This window comes from Falco punctatus (assembly GCF_963210335.1).
Source record: "Falco punctatus genome assembly, chromosome: 2".
In the NCBI taxonomy this organism is placed as follows: Eukaryota; Metazoa; Chordata; class Aves; order Falconiformes; family Falconidae; genus Falco; species Falco punctatus.
Window position 1 is genome coordinate 56,715,417 of NC_137581.1, and position 24,717 is coordinate 56,740,133.

General features: G+C 46.5%; 1 protein-coding gene across 4 annotated transcripts; it reads right to left on the reverse strand.

Annotated features, from left to right (window-relative positions):
- LOC308058743 (uncharacterized protein) lies at positions 1 to 24,650 on the reverse strand (the record flags this gene model as incomplete). Of its 4 annotated transcripts, XR_013925944.1 has the most annotated exons (3): positions 1 to 20,834; positions 23,429 to 23,561; positions 23,793 to 24,650. XR_013925944.1 is itself a non-coding variant. In XM_080375018.1 (2 exons), the coding sequence occupies 2 exons, from the start codon at positions 24,648 to 24,650 to the stop codon at positions 23,502 to 23,504; spliced, it is 918 nt and encodes a 305-aa protein (XP_080231144.1). In that variant the 3' UTR covers positions 1 to 23,501. The 4 variants fall into 4 exon arrangements, 1 of the variants encoding a protein (XP_080231144.1); XR_013925945.1 differs by having other exon boundaries at positions 23,429 to 24,650; XR_013925946.1 differs by having other exon boundaries at positions 1 to 469; positions 1,469 to 24,650.
- Positions 24,651 to 24,717: the final 67 nt, after the last annotated feature.

Here is a 24,717-nt window from a genome sequence, read left to right on the forward strand (position 1 = left end):
CCCCTTAACTGCATGTTCAAGTAACCAATGCTTAAGCGCCATCCATCCCCAGGTGTGGGACACAGGCAGGTGCTGCATGAGGACGCACGTACCCTTCTCCTGCCTGCCGAGGATGCTGCGCCGTGTGGCTTGAGCCCCAAGCAACTATTTCGTGCCCTTTCTGCCCACCCCTGCATCTGGGGTGCGGGTAGGCAGTGTTACCCCAGCAGCATGGCTCGCGGATGCCTAACTGTCAGAGGATTTTTTTTCGCCCTTGCATCCTCTGCATCCTCTTTCCTTGCCTGCATCTCAGTATTACACAGACAAATCGGCCCCGTTACCTGCTGGTTCCTCCGGGGAGGGCAGCATTACAGAGGAGTTGCCGAAGGGCAGAGATCTAACAGCAAGCTAGTGATGGAGGAGGGATTAAAACCTCTGGCTTGCAGCTGCACAGTTCCTTCTCTGATCCATTTTTTTTTTTTCCGTAATGCTGTAAAGAAAGGAAATACAATTCCTGCAGAATCAACAAGAGCTTGTGTCATACAGTTGTGTACATTTTGTCAGCAAGAGGCTGGTTTGAAAGGAGTCCAGGGTCACAAGTGATGTGGAAAACCACCAGGTCAACCAGTCAGTTTGGATATATCACGAGCATACTGAGCCAGAAGCCTGCTGAGAATGAGCATGTGGGATTGAGGAGAGAGGTACGGGGATGGTGTGCAGGGACAGAGAAGGACTGGAGCAGGTGTGGGCTGCAAGGGCACTGCAGAGCAGGAGCAGCAAACCATTCAAATTCAACTCTAAGGATTCGGGAGCAGAAGCCCTGCCTGCTGGCACTTTCTTCTGTTAAACCCCACCCTGGGCAGCTGTCAGCAGTGAGAATGGTGTCGTGGTTTAACCCCGGCCGGCAACCCAGCCCTACGCAGCCGCTCGCTCACTCCCCCTCGCCCAGAGGGATGGGGAGGAGGATCAGAAAGGAATGTAAAACTCAAGGGTTGAGGTAAGAACAATTTAATAAGTAAAAGCCGCGCACGCAAGCAAAGCAAAGCGAGGAATCCATCCACCACTGCCCACGGGCGGGCAGGTGTCCGGCCATCCCCAGGGAAGCCGGGCTCCCTAATGGTTACTGGGGAAGACAAATGCCATAATGCTGGATGTCCCCAGCTTCCTCCTTCTTCCCCCAGTTTATATACTCAGCGTGCCATCCCATGGTATGGCATACCTCATTGGCTGGTTCAGGTCACCTGTCCTGGCTGTGTCCCCTCCCAATGTCCCGTGCCCCTCCAGCCCTCTGGCTGGCAGGGCCCAGGAAACCAAGAACCCCTTGACTCGGTATAAACATCACCCAGCAACAACCAAACCCATCAGTGTCCTGGCAGCGTTGTTCTCACATCAGAGCCAAAACGCAGCACTGCACCAGCTACCAAGAAGAAAATTAGCTCTATCCCAGCTGAAACCAGGACAAATGGTCAGGACGTGTCAATTTACTTACCTCAAAGCTGCTTTGTTTCTTGTCAGCTTTGGTACTTCTTCGGCAGTGGAGAAGCGCTGGTGGGAGCCCTGAGCTTTGAGAGCCACACCAAACCAGCGGTCTTCATACACCTCTGTGTGCCGAGCATGCCCCTGCCAGATACTGTCAGTGTTTCCAAAATGAAGCAAGATACTTCCAAAGAGGCTTTAGAAACCTTTGGTATCTCCCCTGCTAGGCACGTCTTCACAGATGGGATGGTGGCCACAGCTTTGATGCCAAAAGCTGCTCCCCGGCAAGGAGCGGACCCTCACCCCAGCCCAAGCGCTGCAGCAGCATCGTGTTCCTCAGCACCAGCCTTCTCTACAGCAGGATGGCCGGGTCCATGCTCACAGCCTTTGGCTGTCTTACTTCCTCCGGCCCCATGTGATGTAGCCATGACCATAAGGCATAATTATTATCTTCAGTATGTTTTGGTTTTCAGTTCAACAGTCTGAAGTAATCTGAGGGCTGGGGTGGTTTGTTTTTTTTGGTTTTTTGTTTGTTTGTTTTTTTTTTTTTTGCAGCCTGCTGAAATTAATAGCATGAAACAAAAGGGGATGTGACATTTGAGGGATCAGAGCCTGCTGGGACAGCTTGGCATGAGTTTGTACACAGCAAAGGAAGCCAAAACTGGTTCAGCCTTGTCCGTGCTGCATTTTGGGAGTGTCCACTGAGCAAATTACCAAAACAGCAGCTGGGTTTTGTTTCAGGAAGAGTTGTTTCACTCCAGAAGAAAGCCTAGGAACCACCCAACATTTCTGTACTGTGGGTGATGACGGAAAAAAAGGACTTGTGGGCAAGGCTGCTCGACAGTGTGGGCACTGAGTGGCATTTATTGCATGAATTCATGGGACCCCCCCAAAAATGCCCTGCCTGGAATTGCTGAAAACCTTCCTTGGCATCTGATCATATGCATACCATGCTTTTTATGTCTGCAATCGTATCTCTAGCCAAGCCTTTTATCGAGTAACCTGCCTTTTTAAGGTCAGATAATTGACAGTTCTGGAGGCTTTTTGCATGGGTCAAGATGACTTTTATTGCTGGAGTGGGGGTGCGAGGGCAATGCCATCTCCGCTGTTGCATTACAGCAGTTATTATTGCTGGTATGTAATGTATTACAGCAGAAAGTGGTAGTACATAGTTAGATAATCTGTGAATGAATCAATTACAGAAATGTCTTCTAAATTCTTATTCTTCTAATTCGTAATTGTAGAAACCATGGAAATCGTAGAAAATAAACTACACATTTAGTTAAATGAAAATACCTTTTGCTGCAGCAGGGGAAAAAAAACCACTAAGAAATGTGGAGGGAGGATACGGCTGCAAGCTGCTTATGCAACGTTGTGTTGCAGTTGCATTATTTCTACCAAAGCTTCTTACAGAGTGAGGAAAATACACTTGGCTTTATGATTTAGGAAAATCACTACAGGAAAGACGCCCTGCTCCTCTCATCTTCAAAGAGCTGGATTTGGATACGACTTTTAAGGAATACAAATTCCGGTGAGTGTCCTCCTTGGCCTAATTGCCACAAAACAGTCGGGGTGTAGCCCGTGTGGCGAGTGGTTCTTCAGAGGATCACCAAACAGGTGCTGGGATGTGGTGGTGACAGGGGTGACCACAATGATGTAAGGTTCACCCGGTAGGAACAGCCCCCAGGGGTGGCCGTGCAGGTGCGTGCCTACGCTCAGCCCCAGTTTGCATTTGCCATGAACGCCTCTCCTTCCACAGAGGGGCAGACGGAGGAAATCCTTTTATGTCCCTGTTTTATGGTTGCAGTCCCCACACCGAATGCCAGCAGAGCACCCTCAGAGATGCTGAAGCTGGTAGCTGACAGCACAGCTCAGGACTGCGAGCAAGCAAGTTTGTCACCCTTGGAAAGCTGTTAGGGTGGGATCCGACCTTTTCTCTGTAGCTGTTGTGTATCATTTCAGACACTGCAGGGTACCCACGTGGCCTAAAGCTGCTGCTGTGGACGAGCACAGGTCTGGAAGGGACTCTTAAGTCTGCCAGCCCCATGCAGGTGTCTCAGATACTAACACCCAGATGAGTTCAGTCCATGTATCCCACCTGTTTTCACAAGGGCCTGTCAATCTTAACAATAGTTTTGATGGATTTTAAAAGACCATCATGGACAAGAAATCACAAAATCATGACATTGGCTTAAATAATCTGATAGCTAAAACCCTTGTTCTTCTCTGTAGGTATTCGGAGTACATTCAGCTTGCATATTGAAGCTTTTTTTTTCTCCTACCATGATGCCTACAAATGTTTTTCATGTCACCTGACGTGCCCATGTACTCATGGAGGCAAAGAGCAGCTCATAAAATTCTTGAGAAAGTAATTAGAACTGTCAACACAAATTTTATAGGTGAATTCAAGACGTTCTTATCTCTTACCATGTTATAGGAAGGAATGAAGAAATATGGTAACCCTTTGGCATGTAATATAATGTCTTCAGGCTTATCTTCACATGGGCTTTGTTCAATTATTATTATGCCAATGAAGGTGTGATGTCCATATAACTTAGTCTGAATGCAATTGCAGTGGAATGGACTGTCCCTGTATGCAAATCATTCATGTGCAACAACTGTACCCTGCTCCATCCAATGTAGTAACATTGCTTTAATTTCTCTGTCTGCAAGCCTTGATAACAAGCTGTTCTTGGACAGGCGTTAGGTAGAGCCTACAGATTCATTTCCAGGTTTAAGATAAATGGTGAAAGGCGAGTCCAGTTTTGTGTCCTTCCTCAAACCAAATGTGCTCAAAAGTTGAGCCATGTAAGCAAGTACAAGTAAAGGAGGACTCACATGGAAAAAAAGTGGTCAGCCCTGAGCAGGTGCCGGTAGGTTTTCTAACTACAGGGTGTGATAGAAAGCATTCTCCCTCTCCATTGACCTTAAAAGTAATTCCTTTATACCCATTCTAGAGGAAATAAATGAGGCTGAACTCTTCTAATAGAGAACCAGTTCCCTCCTCCATGGGAGTGATCTTTCCAAGACCAATCACTGGAGAAGCCCTGGGCTGATGGCACTGCCCATTCCTCAGCCGTTGTCTCAAGAGTCCATGGTAAGTGCTTATGGGCGACAGTAGAAGCACACTGGCTACTCCTCCTGTGGCCTGTGGACTTTTCATTTTATTTCCTTTTAACTGGATGATGGCAGAGGCTGAACTTCTTCAAGTACAGTTTTATTTGCAGTTGCAGATATGTATGGGGATTTGTCTTTAGTGGTTTTCTCCCCAACTTAGTTGTTAGAGTGATCACTCATACTTTGTAGCTTTTATGGGCCAGACTACTTAGATTTCAAGTTCGCTTCACCTCACACATTTCAGATATGCTCATACGTCATCTAGATCAGTTCCTCTTACTCGTACAGAGCTTACTCTGCAGCAAGGCATTTAAAATATTCTGCTTTACGAAGTACAATCTAAAAAATAGTTGTAGCAACATACCGATCCTCCTAAAAGCTATGCTAAGGCACATGGAGGACAAGGAGGTGACAGCATGGCTTCACCAAGGGCAAGTCTTGCCTAACCAACCTAGTAACCTTCTATGATGGAGTGACTAGATCAGTGGCCAAGGGAAGAGCTACTGATGTCATCTATCAGGACTTCTGTAAGACCTTTGACACAATCCTCCGAAACATCCTCCTCACTAAATTGGAGAGATTGGATCTGATGGATGAACTGATCAATAGATAAGGAATTGGCTGGATGGTCACATCCAGAGAGAAGTGGTCAACAGCTCAATGTCCGGATGGAGATCAGTGATGAGTGGTGTCCCTCAGGGGTCCATACTGGCACCAGTGCTGTTTAATATCTTCATCAGGGACACAGTCAGTGGGGTCATTTGCACCTTCAGCAACTTTGAAGATGACACCAAGCTGAGTGGTACAGTTGATGCGCCTGAGGGACAGGGTGCCATTCAGAGAGACCTTGACAAGCTTGAAAGGTGGGCCCATGTGAACCTCATAAGGCTGAACAAGGCCAAGTGCAAGGTCCTGCACCTTTGTTCAGGCAACCCCCAGTGTCAATACACGCTGGGTGCTGAAGACATTGAGAACAGTCCGGTGGAGAAGGACTGGGAGTGCTGGTGGACGACAAGCTGGATATGAGCCAGCAATGTGTGCCTGCAGCTCAGAAAGCCAACCGTATCCTGAGCTGCCTCAAAAGAAGCATGGCCAGCAAGTTGAGGGAGGTGACTGTCCCTGTCTACTCTGGTGAGACCCCATCTAGAGCACTGTGTTCAGCTCTGGGGCCCCCAACATAAGAAGGACATGGACCTCTTGGAACAAGTCCAGAGGAAGGCCACGAAGATGATCAGAGGGCTGGAGCACCTCTCCTGTGAAGAGCTGAGAGAGCTGGGGCTGTTCAGCCTGGAGAAGAGAAGGCTCCAGGGAGACCTTATAGCACCTTCCAGTACCTACAGGGGGTTTCTAAGAAGGATGGGGACTGACTTTTTAGTAGGGCCTGTTGTAATAAGACAAGGAGTAATGGTTTTAAACTAAAAGAAGGTAGATTTAGACTAGATATAAGGAAGAAATTATTTACAATGAGGTGGTGAAACACTGAAGAGGTTGCCCAGAGTGGTAGTAGATGCCCCATCCCTGGAAACATTCAAGGTCAGGTTAGACAGGGCTCTGAGCAACACAACCTAGTTCAAGATGTCCCTGCTCATTGCAGGGCGGTTGGACTAGATGGCCTTAAAGGTCCTCTCCAACCCAAACTATTCTATGATTTATTCTATACAGACAGCCTATAAGGTAAATGAAACCCAATCACATCAAATTGTCAGCCAACTCTGCGGTTTCTTGCCTGTAGCCACTCTGTTTGCCAGATGTAGCACAGTATCTACATGGGCTGCCTAAACAGTGGCCAGAGTTTTCTTCTGAATGTCCTTTTCCCCATGGACAGAATGGGGCACGCTTTTACCACACAACATTCAGGCCTTTTGCATTCAGCCCCAGGCTTCTTGTATAAGCAAATGGAAAAAGAGCAATCAAGGCTTCGCCAGAGGGCAACAACATCCATCTTCTAGGCAGGACTGCCTCTTGTGGGGCCTTCCCAGCCCAGCAGCCTGTGGAGATGCCCAGGATGACCTCCTCCTCCTCCTTCAAGCCGGGGCACACGGTGAGGTGCTGTACATCTCTATTCCTGCCCTCAGGCAGCCAGATCCTTCTTGCTCTGCCTTTCACCTGAGCTTCTCTTCTAAGCGTATGTGCACCGTGGGAACCCCATGCCCCCTGCCAGCTTCCACGCCTTTGTCTGAGGGTGGCTGGTTTTTGAAAGCACCTTGTCCCCCTTTTCATCCTTTCATTTTAGCAATGACCTGTGTTTTTCTACCGTCATGTGACTGAGGAGCACATTTCAGTCCTTGCACCATCGCAGCGCTTTAACAGATCATTTAGGCCTATTAGTTGCAATTAATTGATGTCTCTTGCCGATACAGATTGAGCATGCTGCCCAAAAGGCAAGGATACGATTTGTAAGTAGTGACCTGTTCTGCAGTAATCAAACACCTTTCCCCACTGCTACACCTGCACGTTAATACGAATCCTCTACTGCTTAGAGAAGCTTTAGGGGGAAGATGTCCTCTGCCTGCTTATGAGAAGTATTAGCCAATCCTGTTTTAATCTGTGTGCAGAGGCTTTTGGCTTCACCCACTCGATTCTGCTGGCCTTCCTTAGGAGGAGTCCAAGTTAAGAGCCACGCTGCTCTTGACCACACAGAGAAGCTCCTTGCAACCTTACGGAAGCCTGTGTGAGAGTCACCGCCGGCGCGACTGACCAGATGATCTTCGTTTTCATAACTAAATCAGGAAACCACAACAGTCTGAGCATTTTAAGCATCATTTAATTAATTATGGATTTGCTTCATGTGGAAGGTAGAGTGGCCTAAAACTTCCTGGAAAGGATCCAGCTTTCATGCAGGCAGGGTTTCACCTGCTTCACCCAACGTTTTAAGGTCAAGGAGGCGCTGGAGAAGGCAGGCTGCATTCCAGGCTGGCTGCTGACAAGCCCCATTTCAGCAGCAGAAGCAGCTCTCTGCCTACAATTACTTGGCCGGAGAAGTTTCCCAGCCTTTCGCAGTGAATGCTGTCCACAGGAAAAGTTTTCCTAAGAGCTCGCCGGGTACAGTGGAAAGCCAGTGGAGAGCAGAAGGCGCAGAGCAGCGAGGGGACACTGTACCGCCGGGAGCCAGCAGGGATCCCTTTTCAAGTGGAAACCAAGTGCAGCATAACTATTGTCTTACTTGCCTCTCACCGCCATCCACATCAGATAGTCACTCCAAAAGATGTTTCACCACTTCTTGGTGGAAAGGACTCTTTTTTTGGACTTGGCATTTGGGAGTTCTATGTTCTTTCTTGTTTGTTTCCTCTCCCTTTGCTTTAATTTTAGCCGTAATGCAGATGATCCTGTGATACCAGACCAGCCTTCACACTTTGGTGAACGCAGCAGGTACATTCCTTTTCAGGAGTAACTGTCAGAGGAACTGCTTTCAAATCCAAGTTTCCTGTGCAATATAATTATTCTTATTTAAATAAAGGACTCCGGCAGTGCTACTCAGCAGCACCTCTCTATACAAACTGAGGGTTGTTTCCTCTTGACACAGTTGTCTTTCTGCTCTTCTCAGAAAATGACTGTTAGAATCAAACGTTAGTCCGTCAAAGTGCCTAAAATCAATGATCATCTTATATTCAATTGAATCCTTACTTTTTCAAAAGTATCACAATGAAACTGCTCTATTTTGCTTCCCCTTATTGTTACTATTATTACCTCATGAATACTGCAGAAACAGCTGCCTCTCCTTTATTTTTTAGCTTCTTTCTAAGATGTAGTTGGATGTGGCCTCATGCTCCAGAAGTCCATACACTTGAGCCAATTTGTAACAGAATGATAAAGAAAATGGCCCTGATAAGATCTGGTATATTTGTAGAACCTGGATTTAGTTTGCTCAGTGATGGAAACATGTCTCAAAGTGAATTGTATCTAGAAATCACATCACGGTGTGAGAAGCCCCCGATAATGGGGTTGATGCCCACTGAACCAGACAGAGTTTGTGGTGGGGCTCCTCAGCAGCGAGATCTGCAGCAGCTGGGCTTTGCTGGGATTACAAACTTATTACTGGAGCTGGATGCCCAGCTGAAAGAAGTAAACTTGGGCTGGGTTACTTGAGCAGGGTATTAGGATAAGCTAGTGTGTGGATTTATGTCAGGGGTCCTCAAACTTTTTAACCAGGGGGCCGGCGCGCAGATGCAGTGGCAGGCAGTCATCTGCGGCTGCTTGGTTCCCCCCCCAACCCCTGGAGGGGTGTGTGTGTGTGGGTGTGTGTGTGGGGGTGTCTGTAAATACCGGGTGCTGGATTGAGGACCCTGGGGGGACGTATCCAGCCCGCGGGCCATAGTTTGAAGACCCCTGATTTATGGGGACTGCCCGTGTACTTGCACTCTGCAGGAGCTGTGGGTAGCTGCTGCGCAGTGAAATGTGCCCTAGCTGTTGGAAATGGGAGCAAGCATCTCATCTTTTTAAGCAGAATTATTTTTTTCAGGATCCCAAGGTGTCTGCCTGTGGCAATCAGCACATGGATAACCAGGCTGGCTGTGAACAAGCCATAGAAGGTCTCCCCAGGTGCCCGGGAAAAAGAGAGCAGCTTTGTCCACCAGCCAGCTTACTAGACTTACTATGGGAATGTCCTACAACCTTGCAGAGCTGGAGGCAACGGGAAGGCCCAGAGGAAAGGACCCAGAGGCACAGCCCAGGGGTTGCATCTTTATCCTGAGCAGTCCGGCACATTCCCATGGCAGAATCCTAACAGCCTCACCAGCTATCCTATTCCTGCACATGCAAAATAATATCACTATAAACCCCAAAGTCCCCTAACCTTTGGCACCTGCAGTAGCAGGACCCCACTGAGAAGCTAGTAAGTATGAAGAAGGAAAGTCTGTGGCCTCTGCAGCAAGTCCTGTTGGCTCCTCCTTGTTGGGATTTCTTCTGCCAGATTCCTGGTGGATGCCAGCATTAGCTACCCTGGAGCCACCCCCTTCTGCCATGTTTCCTTGGTGCAAAACACAGAGAGGGGAATTGAAGCACATGCAAAGACAGAAACATACAGCAAGGACATAAATGTACAGAGTCTACTTCTACCACACTTCAAAAACACCCTTCTGGGGCACCCAGGGGAGCAGGTGAGTTTTACAGACCCTGTTCAGCCAGCTGAGTTCAGCTGTAGTCCCTCAAGGAGCCTGAGGTTATTTTTAAATCAGTAAAATTAAGAAGGCCAGGGAAGTTGATTAGCTCCCATGGGACACTTACAGACCCTGAAGGCAGGTGAGGTGAGAAGAGGCTTGCCTGCAACACGCCTGCTTGTTTCTGCCTTGAACTTCTCTTGACTGTTGATGGCATCTGCTCCACTGCTGTCTCTGGCAGCCAAGGTGCTGCCAAAGCTCCTGCCCCCTCAGAAGAGAGACCTGGCTGGATCTGCGTGCCTTTGGCCTTCAACCCTGCAACTGTTCCTAACTTAATGCTAGTGATGCAGGCTCACGTCTTCAACTGTTCACCCAGCTTCAACCAAGACCCCAGCAAAAGCTCCTCAGCCCTTCCCAGCATCCCTCCACATGCCCTCCCTGTGCTGGCACAAGACACAGGACCCTTTGAGAGCATTTTGTACCCATTCAAGGGGGGAACTTTGCATTTGTTTTGATGAAACTAAAATAGCTGGAGGTTGATGATGAGATGATGACAGCAGCCTGCAGCTATGCCTGCTGGTACAGCAAACCTGCTGCAGCTGCCATGGGGAGGGATTGCCCTGAGCTCCTGTGCCACTGCTGGGAGCACCCCTGGCACCTCACAGGCTGCTGCCTTCTTCCTCTGGATAAAGCTCGGATTGGCATCTGTCAATCCTCAGCTCCCCAAGGTTTGAGTTCATCACTGCCTCTTTTATCCCAGGGGAAAAAATAAAGTAATTAAAAAATCCAATTCCTCATTTACATTCCTAACAATCTAGCTCACCCACTTTTGTCCCTGTGTGTTCATCTACCCACCCATTGCAGATGTATTTATACAGTGGTCCCACAAATCCCAGAGGTCATCTCCTCAGGTCACATAAACTAATGGACCTTTAAGATATTGGAGTTTATGCCAGTTTCTAGCAGCTGAGACTCTGGCTGAAGGTTTTCAAGGCTATGGAAAATCCTACAGCTAAGATTAATCTTACTCTTTAATTCCCTTTACGTGCTGCTAAATAGATGTTTCTTCCTCTAATCAAATGGCTTCATGTAACAATATATCAGCATGAGAGACAATCAATTTCTTCGGTACTAGCTAAAATACCAAAATAAAGGAAATAAAAAAGTGCAAAGAGAGTTGTAAATAGTCTGTTTAACCAAAACATGCTTCTTTGTCTTTTCTTTGTAAATAGGAATTTTGTGTGTGTGTGTGTTAACTATATTATCATCATTTTTATCTGGACAGCTGTCTAATTTAGAACACAAGAAAATACCATTTACTGCTCAAACAGACAAGAATCAACCACTTTCTACAAAAAACCCTGATCATGACTGAGTTTAAATAAAAGTTAGTGGGGTTTGAGCTGGTTTACACGCACACACATACACACAGGGAGAGACTACACTTACATGTATACACACAGGTACTTTGATAATATATGCAAATCGAATTACCACTTTTTAAAATACAACACTGTTGTGTTTTTTTCCCAGCACGCTTTTAATAATTTCAAAACTTTGCTTGTAAGAGTATTTTATGAAAAGATAGTCTGGCTGATTTGTATGGTTAAGAGAACATTTCAGGGCCACAGTGACCAGTAACTTTTGCTGCTTGTATTTCCCTCTGTATAAAGAAAATTATAAGGTTATCCGATAGAAATATATTTTCTCTACAATGGGTGTGGGGCACGCCAGCACAGTGGTTACACATATAACCACAGCTAACACACATACACACCCACCTCGCCTTCAAACGAGATGGAGCTGCAGTATCCCCTGAGTATCCTGCTCCTGTGGGGAGCAGGGACACACACATTTACCCCCCATCCCCGGACACATGCCCAGGCTGCACTGCCAGTCCCCCCATGTGCGGTTAGCCCCAGTATGAGCTGCAGCCATACCTACACCGCAGTGCAGATACACAGGTACGGTGCTGTTCCGGATATATCGCCCTCTAACATGCAGCAAGTTTGCTCCTGGCTGATCTGGAGCTATTGCTGGCTTGGTTTCTCTTTCTCCCACATTAAACTGCAGCTGTTTCTTCTTGTAAAGAATTATTTTGGAAACCTAAATGGTTGTTTTCTGGGTTTTGTTCTAAACATCTTTTAAATTACATCAGGGACACAAATTCTCTACTGTATCCCGTTAAAGACTGGCCAAAAAGCTATACAGAGTAATGTCTTTCACCTGAACGACTTAGGGGCTCTGGAACCACCTTCAGAGGTGATTTAGGGACTGAAGGCCAGGAGCCACAGGGTGGTACCGCAGGAGACCCCTCCTGGGCTGTGTGGAGAGAAATGTCCCTTACCCTGTGCTCTCCCAGCTCAAATGTGCATTGATTTACTGCCAACTCTCAACTAACAGGCAGATCTCATTTGCTGCGAGCTACGCACGTGACGATGTCTCTCTGGACCACCATTTCCCACGATTCCTCCCTGGATACTTGTGTGCTCTCCAGGTTATCTGCCACCTGCATACTATCTAAAGCTTTCCCAGCTGAAACTATGGAAAACAGCCCATTAATTTTTTTTTAACTTAAAGGAATGACTGACATAAAGCAACCGATCCACTGAGATGCCTCCAGCAGATACTGCCTGCAGACTTGCCCCTGCCTTCAGGTGTCCCTGCATGCCACCGAGGTGAGGAGCGCTGACAGGCGCCTGGACCGGCAGGAAGCCAGACCAAAGAGCACCATGCCTGTGTGGCACCAGACCTCCACAAACCTGCACACTCCCTCGGCATGGCACAAGCACCACTACAAGGCTCTACAGCAGATTTGAAGGGAGCGTAGGGGTCTGAGTACTGTGGTCCCAGGTCTTCAGACTCTGGGTGGGTCTCCCAGAGGGCTCCCATAGGTCTCTGTGTATTTACACTGGACTCTGGAGTCGTTATTCCAAAGACAGCAGGAAACACAATACTGAACTTCTTTCAGAATCTTGTTTCCTTTGCGTGGATGCAAACCAGGAACTCGATTTGTAAGCAATCAGTAGCTGTGATGCAAGAGTACACAAGCGATGCAAATTTTAGGAAGCAAAAATAAACAGAAGAAAGTTATATGGTAATATGTATTATTAATTAGGCTGTTTTATTAAACAATTAGATTTTACTAACAGCTGCCTGGATGGGATGTGGCTGTTGAGGTGAATTATGATCCAAGCCATGAAAAAGCTGAGCCATCACAACTTTTGCCTAAACGATTTTTTTTTTTCAGTGGGGGCATGATCAATGGTGCAATCATATCTAAACAGGCACCAAGTTTTTGCAGATATGAGCTTCTCAGGGAAAGAAACCAAACCAACCACTACCTAGAGAATTAGCTAGGAGCAGTGCAAATTACACTACTAATTACTATTGCAAGTTTAGTGAGTATTTATGTGCTATGTATGCTAGCTGGCTAAAGCTTCTGTACTCTGCACTGACATCACTTTTGTGGTCACAGAGCAGATACCTCTACGCTGTATCTGATACACGCGGCTGCTGAACTTGCTAAATTCTATTTTCTTATGTAATAACAGTAAAGATGATAAATACTTATTGCATTAGGGAACAATTCAGCAACCGGTCACTTACTGGGGTATTACATCTGTTGGAATAGATGACATTTATTAGATCTGAAGATGATACAAAGCTGAGAAGGACCTGCTAGTACATTGGAGGTCAAAACTGGAATTAAAAATTGTCTTGGCAAACTGGGAGAAAAGAGTATGAAGGCCATGATGTAATTCGGTGAAGACAAATGCAAGGTACTACCATTTAGGTAAGAATAATCAGTTTCACAAAAATCAGGGTAAGACGCAAATAGCTAAGCAAAAGTTCTTCATGAATGAGCTGGGTGGGAAAGGTTAATTACAGATCACAAGCTTAACACAAATTAACGCTGCCATGGTTTTGTGGTGAAATTCCAGGTTATACCAGTAGGTACAAACAGAAGCCTACCCTGCCGAGGAAGGTGAGCGAGTCCTACCTACTCAGCTCTGGGGAGGCCCCAGCTGAGGTACTGTTGTGTTAAAGGGGATGGAGTAATTTAACAGAAAATACCCACCACACCACCCCCCACCTTCCAACTCTCCTCACCGATGTGGGAGGTTAGGTGTGGCTAGGTTTAAATCCTAGGTGATGTCCAATTTACCAGTACCAGTCCAGTCGCATTTAATATGTATATTAAACTACCACAGGTCTGGATGCACTGAGAGCTGTCTGCACTGCCAGTCCAGTCGTGCTCATGAACTAGCATGGCCACACTCTAGGGTTCGGTCACATTCAGTGAGAAACTGTGACAACCAGCTACTTAACGGTGCAGTTTTATTTGTGCAACAGATATATAGGTTTCTTTGCCGGTGATAGTGACTGTTTGCAAAAAGGCACACGCAAATAAAATGTTATAAAGTATAAAATGCGCAGAAAAGTTACAAACAATACACCCTGGCTATTAAAAAGTAACTCTCTAGAGAAATTTCTATGTTTCCCAAAGAAGCACTTAGTTTAAGTCTCACCCAAGGTGTCCCAAGGTGGGGAGAGAAGCAAGGCTCAGCCCGTCCACCGATCCCAGGAGTCAGTCTCGGTGGCATCTTCCCCACTTGTCCCCTCATTCATTCACTTTTTATATTTCTCTTCACTCTCAGGTGGAGCTTCAGTGACTCTAGTCATACATTCCTTTATTACGATTGGTGTAAAGTTCTCTCGCTTTCATTTAAAGATACAGTTAATTTTAAATTTACTAAGCATGCTCCCCGAGCAGGGGATTCACTCTCTTGGGGGGGGGGGGGGGGGGGGGGGGAAGGTCACGATCTCCCACTACCACAATTATTTTATCAAACATCCTTGAGTATCTCTTCAGCAGTTTGTTTTCTTTTAGCAGTTAGCAGGTCCTCATCAGAAGGCTCTGAAGTGCTGAGCGGGCCTAGTTCCTGACCTTCTCTCACAGATAATGAGGTTCTTGCTTGGTCTTTGCCACAGTTGTTGTCCCAGCAACAGACATCATCTCATGTATTTCACAGCCACTATGCAGCTTATCGGCTGTATGGTACCATCATGTTCCCAGTCCTGCAGCGAGCACAGCAGAGCCTGGCCGCAGGGTCTCCACTCCACTCCACCCTCCACTGCTCCTCTAGGACAGCAGGTTGTGTGGCGTAGGGAACTGTGGTGATGTAGATTCTGTGTATGCCAACCATCCTGAAGGCAATAGCTGTATTTTACCCTAAAAAGCTTTCTGTAATACTATGCTTCTATTAGGACCCGATTTTTCTCTAATTTCCCCCTCAAGGTGATTTTCCCACAGGTACTGTGTCCAGTCTGGGATGCTCTGCTTCAAGAAAAGGATGTCTAGTCAGAAAAACTCCAGTGAAGATGCAAATTCAACCAGAGGTCTAGACATTATTGCCTATGGCACTTTTATCCTGGAGACCAACAGGAAAATCTGATTTTATTAAGGTTCCTAAAAGTCTGCTGACAAGGTGGCATGCAGCCTCGCAACCTGAATGAACTGGACAAGTTATAACAGGGTTAAACTACAGAAAGGGAGATTCGAGTTGAACATCAAACTAACACAGTGCACACAGCAACACATGGGAATATGTTGCTTAGGGCTGTTGTGGCACCTCCATTGCACGAGGTCTTTAGGAAGTGGGTGTGCAGATGTCCATCAGGACTGACCCTGATGCACTCAAACTGCCTCACAGGACAGTATGACCTATGTGATCTCTTGAAATCCACTCATCAGCCTATTTTTTATGTGGCTCTAATGAAATTCCGGAACTTTTTAGTTGTAGCTGCTCATGGCAGTGATTCTGGCATTTCCGAGTAAGATGCTTGAGTGCTGTTGCTCTGTAGGGGTGGAAGTAACCCCCTTCACGGGTAATTTCAGAAACTGAGAGCTGTACTAATCAGTGATTGTTTATAGGGCTGGGATATCAGGATGTGATACAGCCAAATAATTTGCAAATACTAAACTTCTAATCAAAGCACTGGTAGAGTTTTTGTACCAAGAGATAGAAAATACCAATCACATAAATGCAATCACAATTAAAAACCAAAATAGTGCTGATTTCCTTTCTACAACTCCTCAAACTGCAGTAATAGCCCCGCAGGCAGCAACTGAAAAAGGAGGAGCAATGGTGTGTTGGAGCCCAAAGGCCCTGTGCTAACCGGATGAGAGACCATTGGGGGATGATATGGTGAGTAGCTAGTGGGGAGAGTAGGAATTAGGTTAGCTAGTTTCCCTGTCAGAGCTAACATACCCCAAAAGCATGGCCTTGGGAATGAGGAGTTGTGAGGACACTACATTAAAAAGAGAAGGAAGCCAAGAAGAAACCCCATGAGGAAGAGAAGTCTGAAGCAAGTATAGAACCAAGAATTATGACAGCACAAAAAAAAAAAAAACACCCAAGAGATAACCCCCTTGCTGCATCAAACTCCTTCCTTAAGTAAATACAAAATGTTGTATATTTTGTCCCCCCACTGCTGAGTAACTGGAAAAAGAGATCCAAGTGTGAGAAAAACATTGACTTGGAAGATGACAGGAGAACCAGAAAGAAGAAACTACCAGACACTGACTGCCTTCAGAAGATTGTCACGGACCAGTTCTGACTGATTCCTCAGTCATTTAATATGGCCATACATTCACTCCAAAACCATGAGGAAATCTTGTTGGAATCTGTCCCAGAAAAGCTATCCTGATAAAGTTCAGCTCTGTGCAGTGGGACTAGATCTATAAGAAAGCTCCTGAATAATTCTGGGAAATCTAATACTATGGATTTGTTTGGTGTGTTCCAAGTTGCTCACAAATTATTTTGCAAGAATCTACTTGCAATTGTATCAGCCCTCACTGAAATCCTAAGAGGAAATGCAAAGAGAGGCTGGAACTAATTCTTTGTGTTGTTTTCCTCAAGCAAATGAGCTGTGGTTCTTCTTTAAAGTAGCATATGCATCTCCTGCACTTGTAGGATAGGCCTCCCACTATAACACTGCTCTGAAAGTTTGCTTGAAAGCAGAAGTCACAGGGTTGCATTTGTGTACAGCACTGAAGACCTAAAGAAGAGCATGACAGTTTTGTAGACCTCACAAACTCAACTCCTTTTCGGTTTTCCCTTGCATGAATCTTTTCTCTGGTCTCAGAATGATTACTGACTTATTTTTACTCCACCCATAAATCACTGTTGACAAAATCCTAAGTTTTGGCACAAATTTATGATATTCAGTCTTCTTAAAGGACCAGCTACTGGAATCAAGAACATGAGACTCCTGGCTTCTGTTTAAAAAAATCCCAAATGTTTAATGTATAAGGAAGCAGCAAAAAGAAACAACAGTACCTAAAGACTAAAGGCAAATCCAATAGTCAGCACTGGGACACAAATCCTCATAATTTTCAAGCCTTTAATCTTTATCTTTGAAGGCCAGTGGTGAGCAACTCCTACGTTGATAAAGATCTTCTATAAAACTCACAGTTCTGAAGCATTTGGTTAAAACTTCCTGTTCCACTAATTAGAGGTTGGGTTCAACAAGCTCCCAGAAGTAGGAACTCCGGAAGACCTTCAGGTAGAAAGAGACAAGTCACTCTGCAGGTGAGACCTGCCTCCCCACATCCATATCCCCAGACTGTCTCCTACCTACATCTGCGCATTCTCTGAGGGAGGGAGTGTGGGCCCATGCCGGAGCTGGGCACGCTCGTCCAGCTGTTTGTGTGTGGAGACAGGGTCAACGTAGCTGGCAAACTGGCTGCTGAGTCTTTTCCAGGGGATCTCCCATCCCCCAGGCAGCGGCCAGACCCCTTAAAACCTGCCTCTCTGTGGTCTGCCCTTAAAACCTGCCCCTCTTCAGGAACCTTTCAGGGGTCTTTGGCTGTTCGACCTGGATACTCTGTGGAGCAACCAGCCTCACTGCCTAGAACAGATGATGTAAATCCAAACATTCAGAGCAAATATGTCTATTTGGACATGCACCAAAATGGCCTACCCAGTTTTAGGACACATACTGATCTAAGTTATGATTTGATTACACAAGATCAAGATTAAATGCTGCCCCTTTTAAGAAAATGTATATATAAGAAGTAAACATGTGAAAAGAGTATTGGAAATCTTGTTTTAATTTACAGTGTAACTCACAGCAATTAAGGGATCTTACGATTTAATTAAGTTCTGAATATTTTGCTCAAAGTAACCATGTACAAAAAATATTATTTTAACTGTAATATTAAATTTTTATGGATGCCTCCAATATCTAATGTTTGTGAAATACAAGTCCCTGATGCTTATACTCTGGTTATTAAAAAGGAGGAATTAAACTTATTTCAAGTCTGACTCAGAAATAAACATGGCTATGTGACTTGTGACAGGCATTGCAAGATTTGTACCTTAATAAAAAGACTATCATTATCTTCACTTTCTCTTAAGTCTTGCAATTGAATTGATTTTTGAACATCGTAAGGAGAAAGAAAGAGTCAAATGGAATAATAAATTAGCTGGTTTTAGTTTAGTTTACTGTGGTTTTTTTATATCCTGAAACTGACTTCCCCTGTTTTGAACCTACATGTGAATAACAGCTATTTAACTTAACTTTATTGGCAGATGAGTATTTCTTACAAAACTTAGATATGCAATGGAAGCTTTTCATTAAAATTAATAACACCACCAAGGTTTCCCATTTGCTTTCATAGGAAGCAAAAACTTTGTTGTGACATGCCATAATACATCAGCAGACGTCCAACAAAACTCCACTAAGAACAGTAAAAATCAGGTCACAAGCTAAACTGTAGTATTTTCATTTAGATTTCTTGGTGCTTTGGGGAATGGTTAGATCAGATTTTCATTCTTAATAAAAAGAGGGGCCAGGAGCAATTACTCTTTTTAAATTTAACCACCATCTTAAATTAAACACGACAACCTTATTACAGGACAGGGATGGCTATCTGATGCATGAAGTAGTTAAAAAAATCATCAGCCCTACGCCTCGACAAGTGATCCCCTTCCTTTGAATGGTTGATCTGCAATGTCAGGAAAGAGCATTAATGACATGATAACAACAGAAAGCTGTCCTGATTTGCAGAGCTATCAAACTGGTCATCCTCTGAAATAAACCCATGGGACTGAAGATTTAGTGCTCCTTTCTGGTTAGAAAATTAAATTATGATTGAGAGAAGACTCTGGTATGCCTACTCCTATTGTCTCCATCTCTTTCAAACTGTAAAAAACAAACCCAAACCCTGGAGACTGGAGCACACAATTGAAAGCGGCAGGTATGGCAATTTAATGAGTATCTATTGGTGGAGCCACAGTAATTGTGTTCACACTTGTTGTCCTCTCTAGTTGTAAAGTAAAACGCATTAATTGAATCTCATTCTGCTGGAATGTAATCTAGTTTGTTTTCCTTCATGACACAAAACAGTCTCTTGGGAAGCAACAGGTGGGGGTCTAAAGTGTTTCAAGCTGAGGACAGCGTTACCTGTGTTCCCCTTTCATGGTTGAGTCCCTGGCAGCTAGCAATTATAAAACAATTTGAATTTCTAGTCTGGATTCACTTTCTACAAATCCAGTGAGTTGAAATGGCCCAGCACAGGCGTAAGAGGGAGAAAGGCAGTGTGGGTCTGGGCAGAGTGGGGAAGCTGGCACAGAAAGCAGGCAGGATCTGCTACACCACTAAAGAGCCACAGAAAGTGCAAGAGACCATTTCAGATTTTGGCTCCCTGACTCTAAATATGCTTAAATGAAGGCTGTAAGTAATTTAATCTGAGGAGAAAAGAGATGCTCGCACCACATTTCCAATCAGGTGGTTTAAGATCTCCCCACTCGCATGCTTGACTGCTGAGAATCCCAAGTGCTAAAGCCTCAGTTTTGCCAAGAGTTTCCTAGCGCTTACCTCAGCTTTGTGAACTGTCTTCCCAAAACCTGGTACCAGAACTAAAGCATGGCAATGCTGATCACCGTCACTCTTAACACACTCAGTGGATCAGCTGAGCTTCAGCTCCTGTGCACCCTAGTTCACCAGAGCAGGGTGCTAAGCCTAGGATGGCACACGGGCAACTCCCTCCGCTTAGAGAACTATAAACACTAACCAATGCAGACACTGATGACTGCAATTCATCACTGTAAATTTTGACTCTGATCTTAAAATGAGGTCTATGGAGAGCTGCTATCTCATCTTTGCACAGAGCACCCCTGACTTCAGTAAGGCTTAACACAGACACAAAAGTCAGAGCTCACACTAGGCTTCGCCACCACAGAACAAAAGCATGCCGTAGTAATGCCTTCAAAACCAAGTGCTTAGATTTCCTTAATAAGAAGACAAAAGCCCCCAGCAAACTGGCCTGCAAGCAGTGAAGTTAATGAAACCTAGCTCCCATAACACGCTCTTCCAGTGCAGTAAATTAAAACCCACTCCACACCCTCCACCAGGCTGGAGACTTGCTGTCACCAGTCAGGCTCTTGGGCGAACAGAGCTGCCACCCAACCACTGCCAAACAGGATGGAGGATGTCCGATCTCCTTTCCCTTTACAAGAGCACTCAGGTGGTTAATGCTCTCCTCTAGAAACCTGCTGTTTTCATGAATAAAGATGTCAAACACCTACGGTTTTGCAGTCAGTTAAAAAATGGGACAATATTACTGCCGGGATGAAAGGGAAATTAACACTGTGATCACCTGAAAATGTGAAGGATAGAGTAAGAAAAGTCAGCCACCTTTCACTCCAGCTAGTTGCATCCTGAATTTGATAACAACTTTATGGACAGTTCTAATAAGATAATTAATTTAGCCAGAAATACTGAAGACTAAACATAATTTCAACCCTTAACACCGGCTACGCTTCCTAAAATACTGTGATGACGCATGGTTAGGAGCAATCCACATGAAGGCAGAACTGCATTGACAACCTGAATGTAAAAATATGACAGTAAGGCCAGGAAACCACTGTTGTTCTTTTAACATGCACTTCAAAGAGCTCTTGACCATGGAAAACAAATATACACAAGAACAGTTTGTACAGTAGACAGGTTCTATTTCACACATCCTCTTGTGCTTCAGTGTCAGGAGACCATCATCAGCTCTCAGAGGGTGGGGCTACGGATTTCCCACTTTTTCATATTGTTCCAGCGTACATCTTGCCACTGATACCATTACTAGTGAAGAATTAGAAAACCCTGGCTGTGGAATGAAAATAGATGTTAGAGGCTTTGTTCCTCTTTTGTACACATACCCTAACATGTAGTCAGAGGCTACAACAGCTAGCAAAAACCCCTTATGAAACGGTATGTTGGTTTCTGCATAAGATAAAAATTCAATATTTATTGAGAAACTCCAGCCTACCATAAAACAGCATGGTTAGCCGCAGGCTGCTTTAGTTTGAAATAAGATAGTTCGATAGAAGACATAAAAGACTTGAGAAGCAAGCAATAAAACTGAAGTTTCTAAATCCTACAAAGCCAGCAAAACCCCAGCTGTGCAGCGCAGAGGGACCAGATGCCTCCTGAGTCTCCTGTAAGAAGCTGCAAAGGAAGTCACACTGGGAAACCACACTGCGGGCCAAGTATTTGCCTGGCAAGCCTTGTCCAGTTCAATCTTTTGTGGCAGGAAGTTTCTCTTCCCCCGAAATTTACTTATTTCCCACACACACTCTCTCTTTGGTAAAGAACAGCCAAAACATAAGCAACGTGCATAAAAAAGACTGGCCATACCTAAATGGCCCCATGTTCTCCACCTCATTATAAGTAACTCCATAACTGTTATCGTCTTTGTTTTCAGGGCTGAGCCTCCAGCACTTATTAGCTCAATTTGCAAAGTTGTTGTTGTCCCCAGATGAATCAAAATCAGCCAAGGGTGAAGGCTAGAAAAACAGGGCCATGGCAAGGTGTTCAGCCTCACAAGTGAAGTGGCTAAGATCCCTGGGAAGAGTCCATTCAAGGCATCCAGCACCCTCTTCAGCTGACCATCCTGCCTTGTTTTCTTTTCCATCCTCCACGCTATATATACACTGTCCCTCTATATTTTGGGTTTGTACATGTTTCTTTAGTCCCTGCACACATCACCCCACCATCATTATTAAGCGAAAAAACCCCACTTTGCTGTCCATCAAACTCAGTAATGTATGAGACCAAATGCTTGGTGTAAATCTTCACAGTGGGAGCATTCCTGTAACCTCTTTCTTAACCCTTGCCTTCTCACCCTAATGATCACCCTCAACATGAGCCAGCAGTCAACAGCTTCCTTCCGAGAAGTACCGTACATCAGGAGATTGTTATAGTCTCAGGATGAGTAAGAAGGGAGGCCCAAATCTTCTACCTTCAACACAGATCACTTAAATCTATTTTAATGTATTTTGTATGATTGTACATCATCCTCCTGTTCTGAAGTGCAGTACATTTTAAAGCCTGTTAGACATGCTCATCTTTCATTGCTCTTAACGGACGGCAAAACCTTCAGTCCTCTGAGGTAGGTCTTCGTTTTCTACATAGATTCAAACCAGTTTAGATCCACACTCTTCTACCAATATTGTTCACTAGCTTAAATGCCTTCTTGCTTGAGCTTGACTCCACCCTGCCCTATTGGTTACTCATAACGCTCCTCCGCATTTGCTTTTCCTAGATTAATCAGACAAATGTTCCCACTGTACTTTTGTAGGTAAGCTTTGTTCTTTTCCAGTAACCCTCCCAGGTGTATTTCAGTACAAGGTTTTCTTTGCTGGACATGGTTTATCAGAAGCGGGCACAGTAATGCCTCACCAGTCACCCAGAAGCTTGACTGTGTGCACACCACAGTCACATTTGTTTTTTCACAGCCGCATTAAATCTGCAGCTTCCTTTCATTGCTGACTAATAGACCCAGGTATTTTCCCATTACTCTGCTGGAGAGTTCCTGGATTTATACAACAAATACTTACTAATACATACATGCAGTGCCTTGCATTTTGTGTGTTGACATGTTCTTGTAGGCTCATTTCTATTACTTGAAGGTCTCAAGTCACCAACAGAAATGAGATTATTCATTGAAATTGTTACTCATTTCTGACAAAACTGACCAGGCTCTGCATTTACATTTACAAATGGATCCTGGCACTCCTCTAAAAACTTCCATGTATTTCTTTGGTACTGAATATATTTACACCACACAGATGCGTGGGGTTTCTGGTTTTGCTTTGGTGTTTTTTGACTACATGGGCCAGCGAATAATCTTTTTTCTTCTAGACAGACCAAAGTTATGGGCATCCTACTAAGATAAATTTGTTTTGAAGTTTTGCAGTTCAAAAAAAACCCCAAACGCACACAAAGGAAAAGCCAAACAGAATGCCCAAGCAAAACACTGTAAAGCTTGGAACACTGCACGTGGCAAGTATTTAACCAAAAGACTCTGAACAGAGGACAAGTGCTCAAAAAAAGCCAGAAATCTATCTGCTATTCAAAAATTCCCAGATTGGTTTGCAAACACGAGAACAAGTCAACTGGGAAGCAGAACTGGACTTGCCCAGAAATCAGGCTGACATCTTAGGTCTTACCTAAGATGAAGACATGACAACGCAAGGGAAGAACAGCACAATAAGAAATGCAACCGCAGAAGTGAGCTCCTTTTCTGACAGCTTTTGGAAAGCACCTGAACAGCAGACTAAATGGCTGTGGCTGAACCTTCTCTAATGGAAGTAAAGTCTCTTCTCCCTCTATCAAATCATTCCAACCAGCGATGTTTGAGGGGGAAAAAAAAAATAGGTTGAGGAGCCTTTTTCTTAGTAGAAAGACAAGCATACAAATGTGAGCATCCTTCCAAAGGGCTGCTGGTTCCCATGAGAAACTGTTCATGTCATCTCAGCTTCATTTTCATCACTGTTTAGATGGAGCCTTTTTCCTCAAACTGGACCACCATCTTTCCCGGCCCTCTGCCTGTATCAGAAGGGGATGAGGGGGGAGGCACTCAGCACCCATCACCTCACGGCATCCCTTGCAAGCACAGGCCGGGGTGACGGCCAGTGCGCTCCAAGGGAACGCTCACAGGGTCCGTGCGTTAGCTTCTGCGAATCCCATTTACCCTGGGATTAACAGAGCAGCCTCGGGCCCTCCGCAGGCACCGCCAGCCTCCGGAGAACTTCCGGGTTTAAAACAGCAAGGACTTACCGCGCCAGAGCCCCCTCCCCAGCACACCGGGCAGCGGAACCGGGAAGCCTGCACGTGATTTCCCCTCGGGCGGCTCGGGAAGGCCTGTCCCCCCTCCCGCCCAACTACCGGGACAGAGGGCAGCGCAGGGGCCGCCGCAGCCGCCTCACCCAACCGCCCTGCACCCCCCCGGGCCATGGGCCGCTCCCGGGGCCCAGGCCGAGCGTGCGGCCCCCGCCCCCCGCCGCTGCCCCGGCACCGAGCGCCGCCGCCGGCCCCCGACGGGCACTTCCGGCCGCGGGGCAGCCGAGCGCCCGCCCAACCCCGCTCGCCCCCAGCCCCCGCTCCCATTGGCTCGTCCCGCTCAGCGCGTGACCGCTGCGCGGCCGCCGGTTGGCCCTCCGGGAAGCGCGTGCCGCGGAGCCGGCCCGAGGAGCGGTCCCGGGGCGGGGGCGGGCCGCTGTCGCCGTGGCGACAGCGCCGAGCGAGGGACGGGCGGGGACGGGCGGCCGCCGCCGCCGCCCGCCCAGTGGCTGCTGCCGTCGGCGTCACGTGCGGCTGCCGCGCCCGCCGGTTGGCCGACGCCGTCTGGCGGGGGAGGCGGGGGAGGCGCCACGTGACGAGGCACCGCCCGCCCGCCTCCCCGCTCTTTCTTCCTCCCCAGCGCCCCCCGCCCCTCCGCGCGCGGCCGGTTGGCTGTTGCCGTGGCGACAGGGGAAGGAGGGGGCGGGGCCGGCGCCCCACCTCAGCCGCGCCGCAGCCCGTGAGCGCGGCCCCGCCGCCGGCAGCACCGCCCAGCAGCCGCCGCGGCCGGCAGCATCCGCCGGGCGGGCGAGCGAGCGGAGCGGGGGCGGCGGCGGCCGGGGCGGGGCGGCCCATGGCGGGGGGGTGAGGAGGGGCCGTCGGCAGGTGCGGGTCGGGCGGGGGGTCCGCGCTGGCGGCGGCG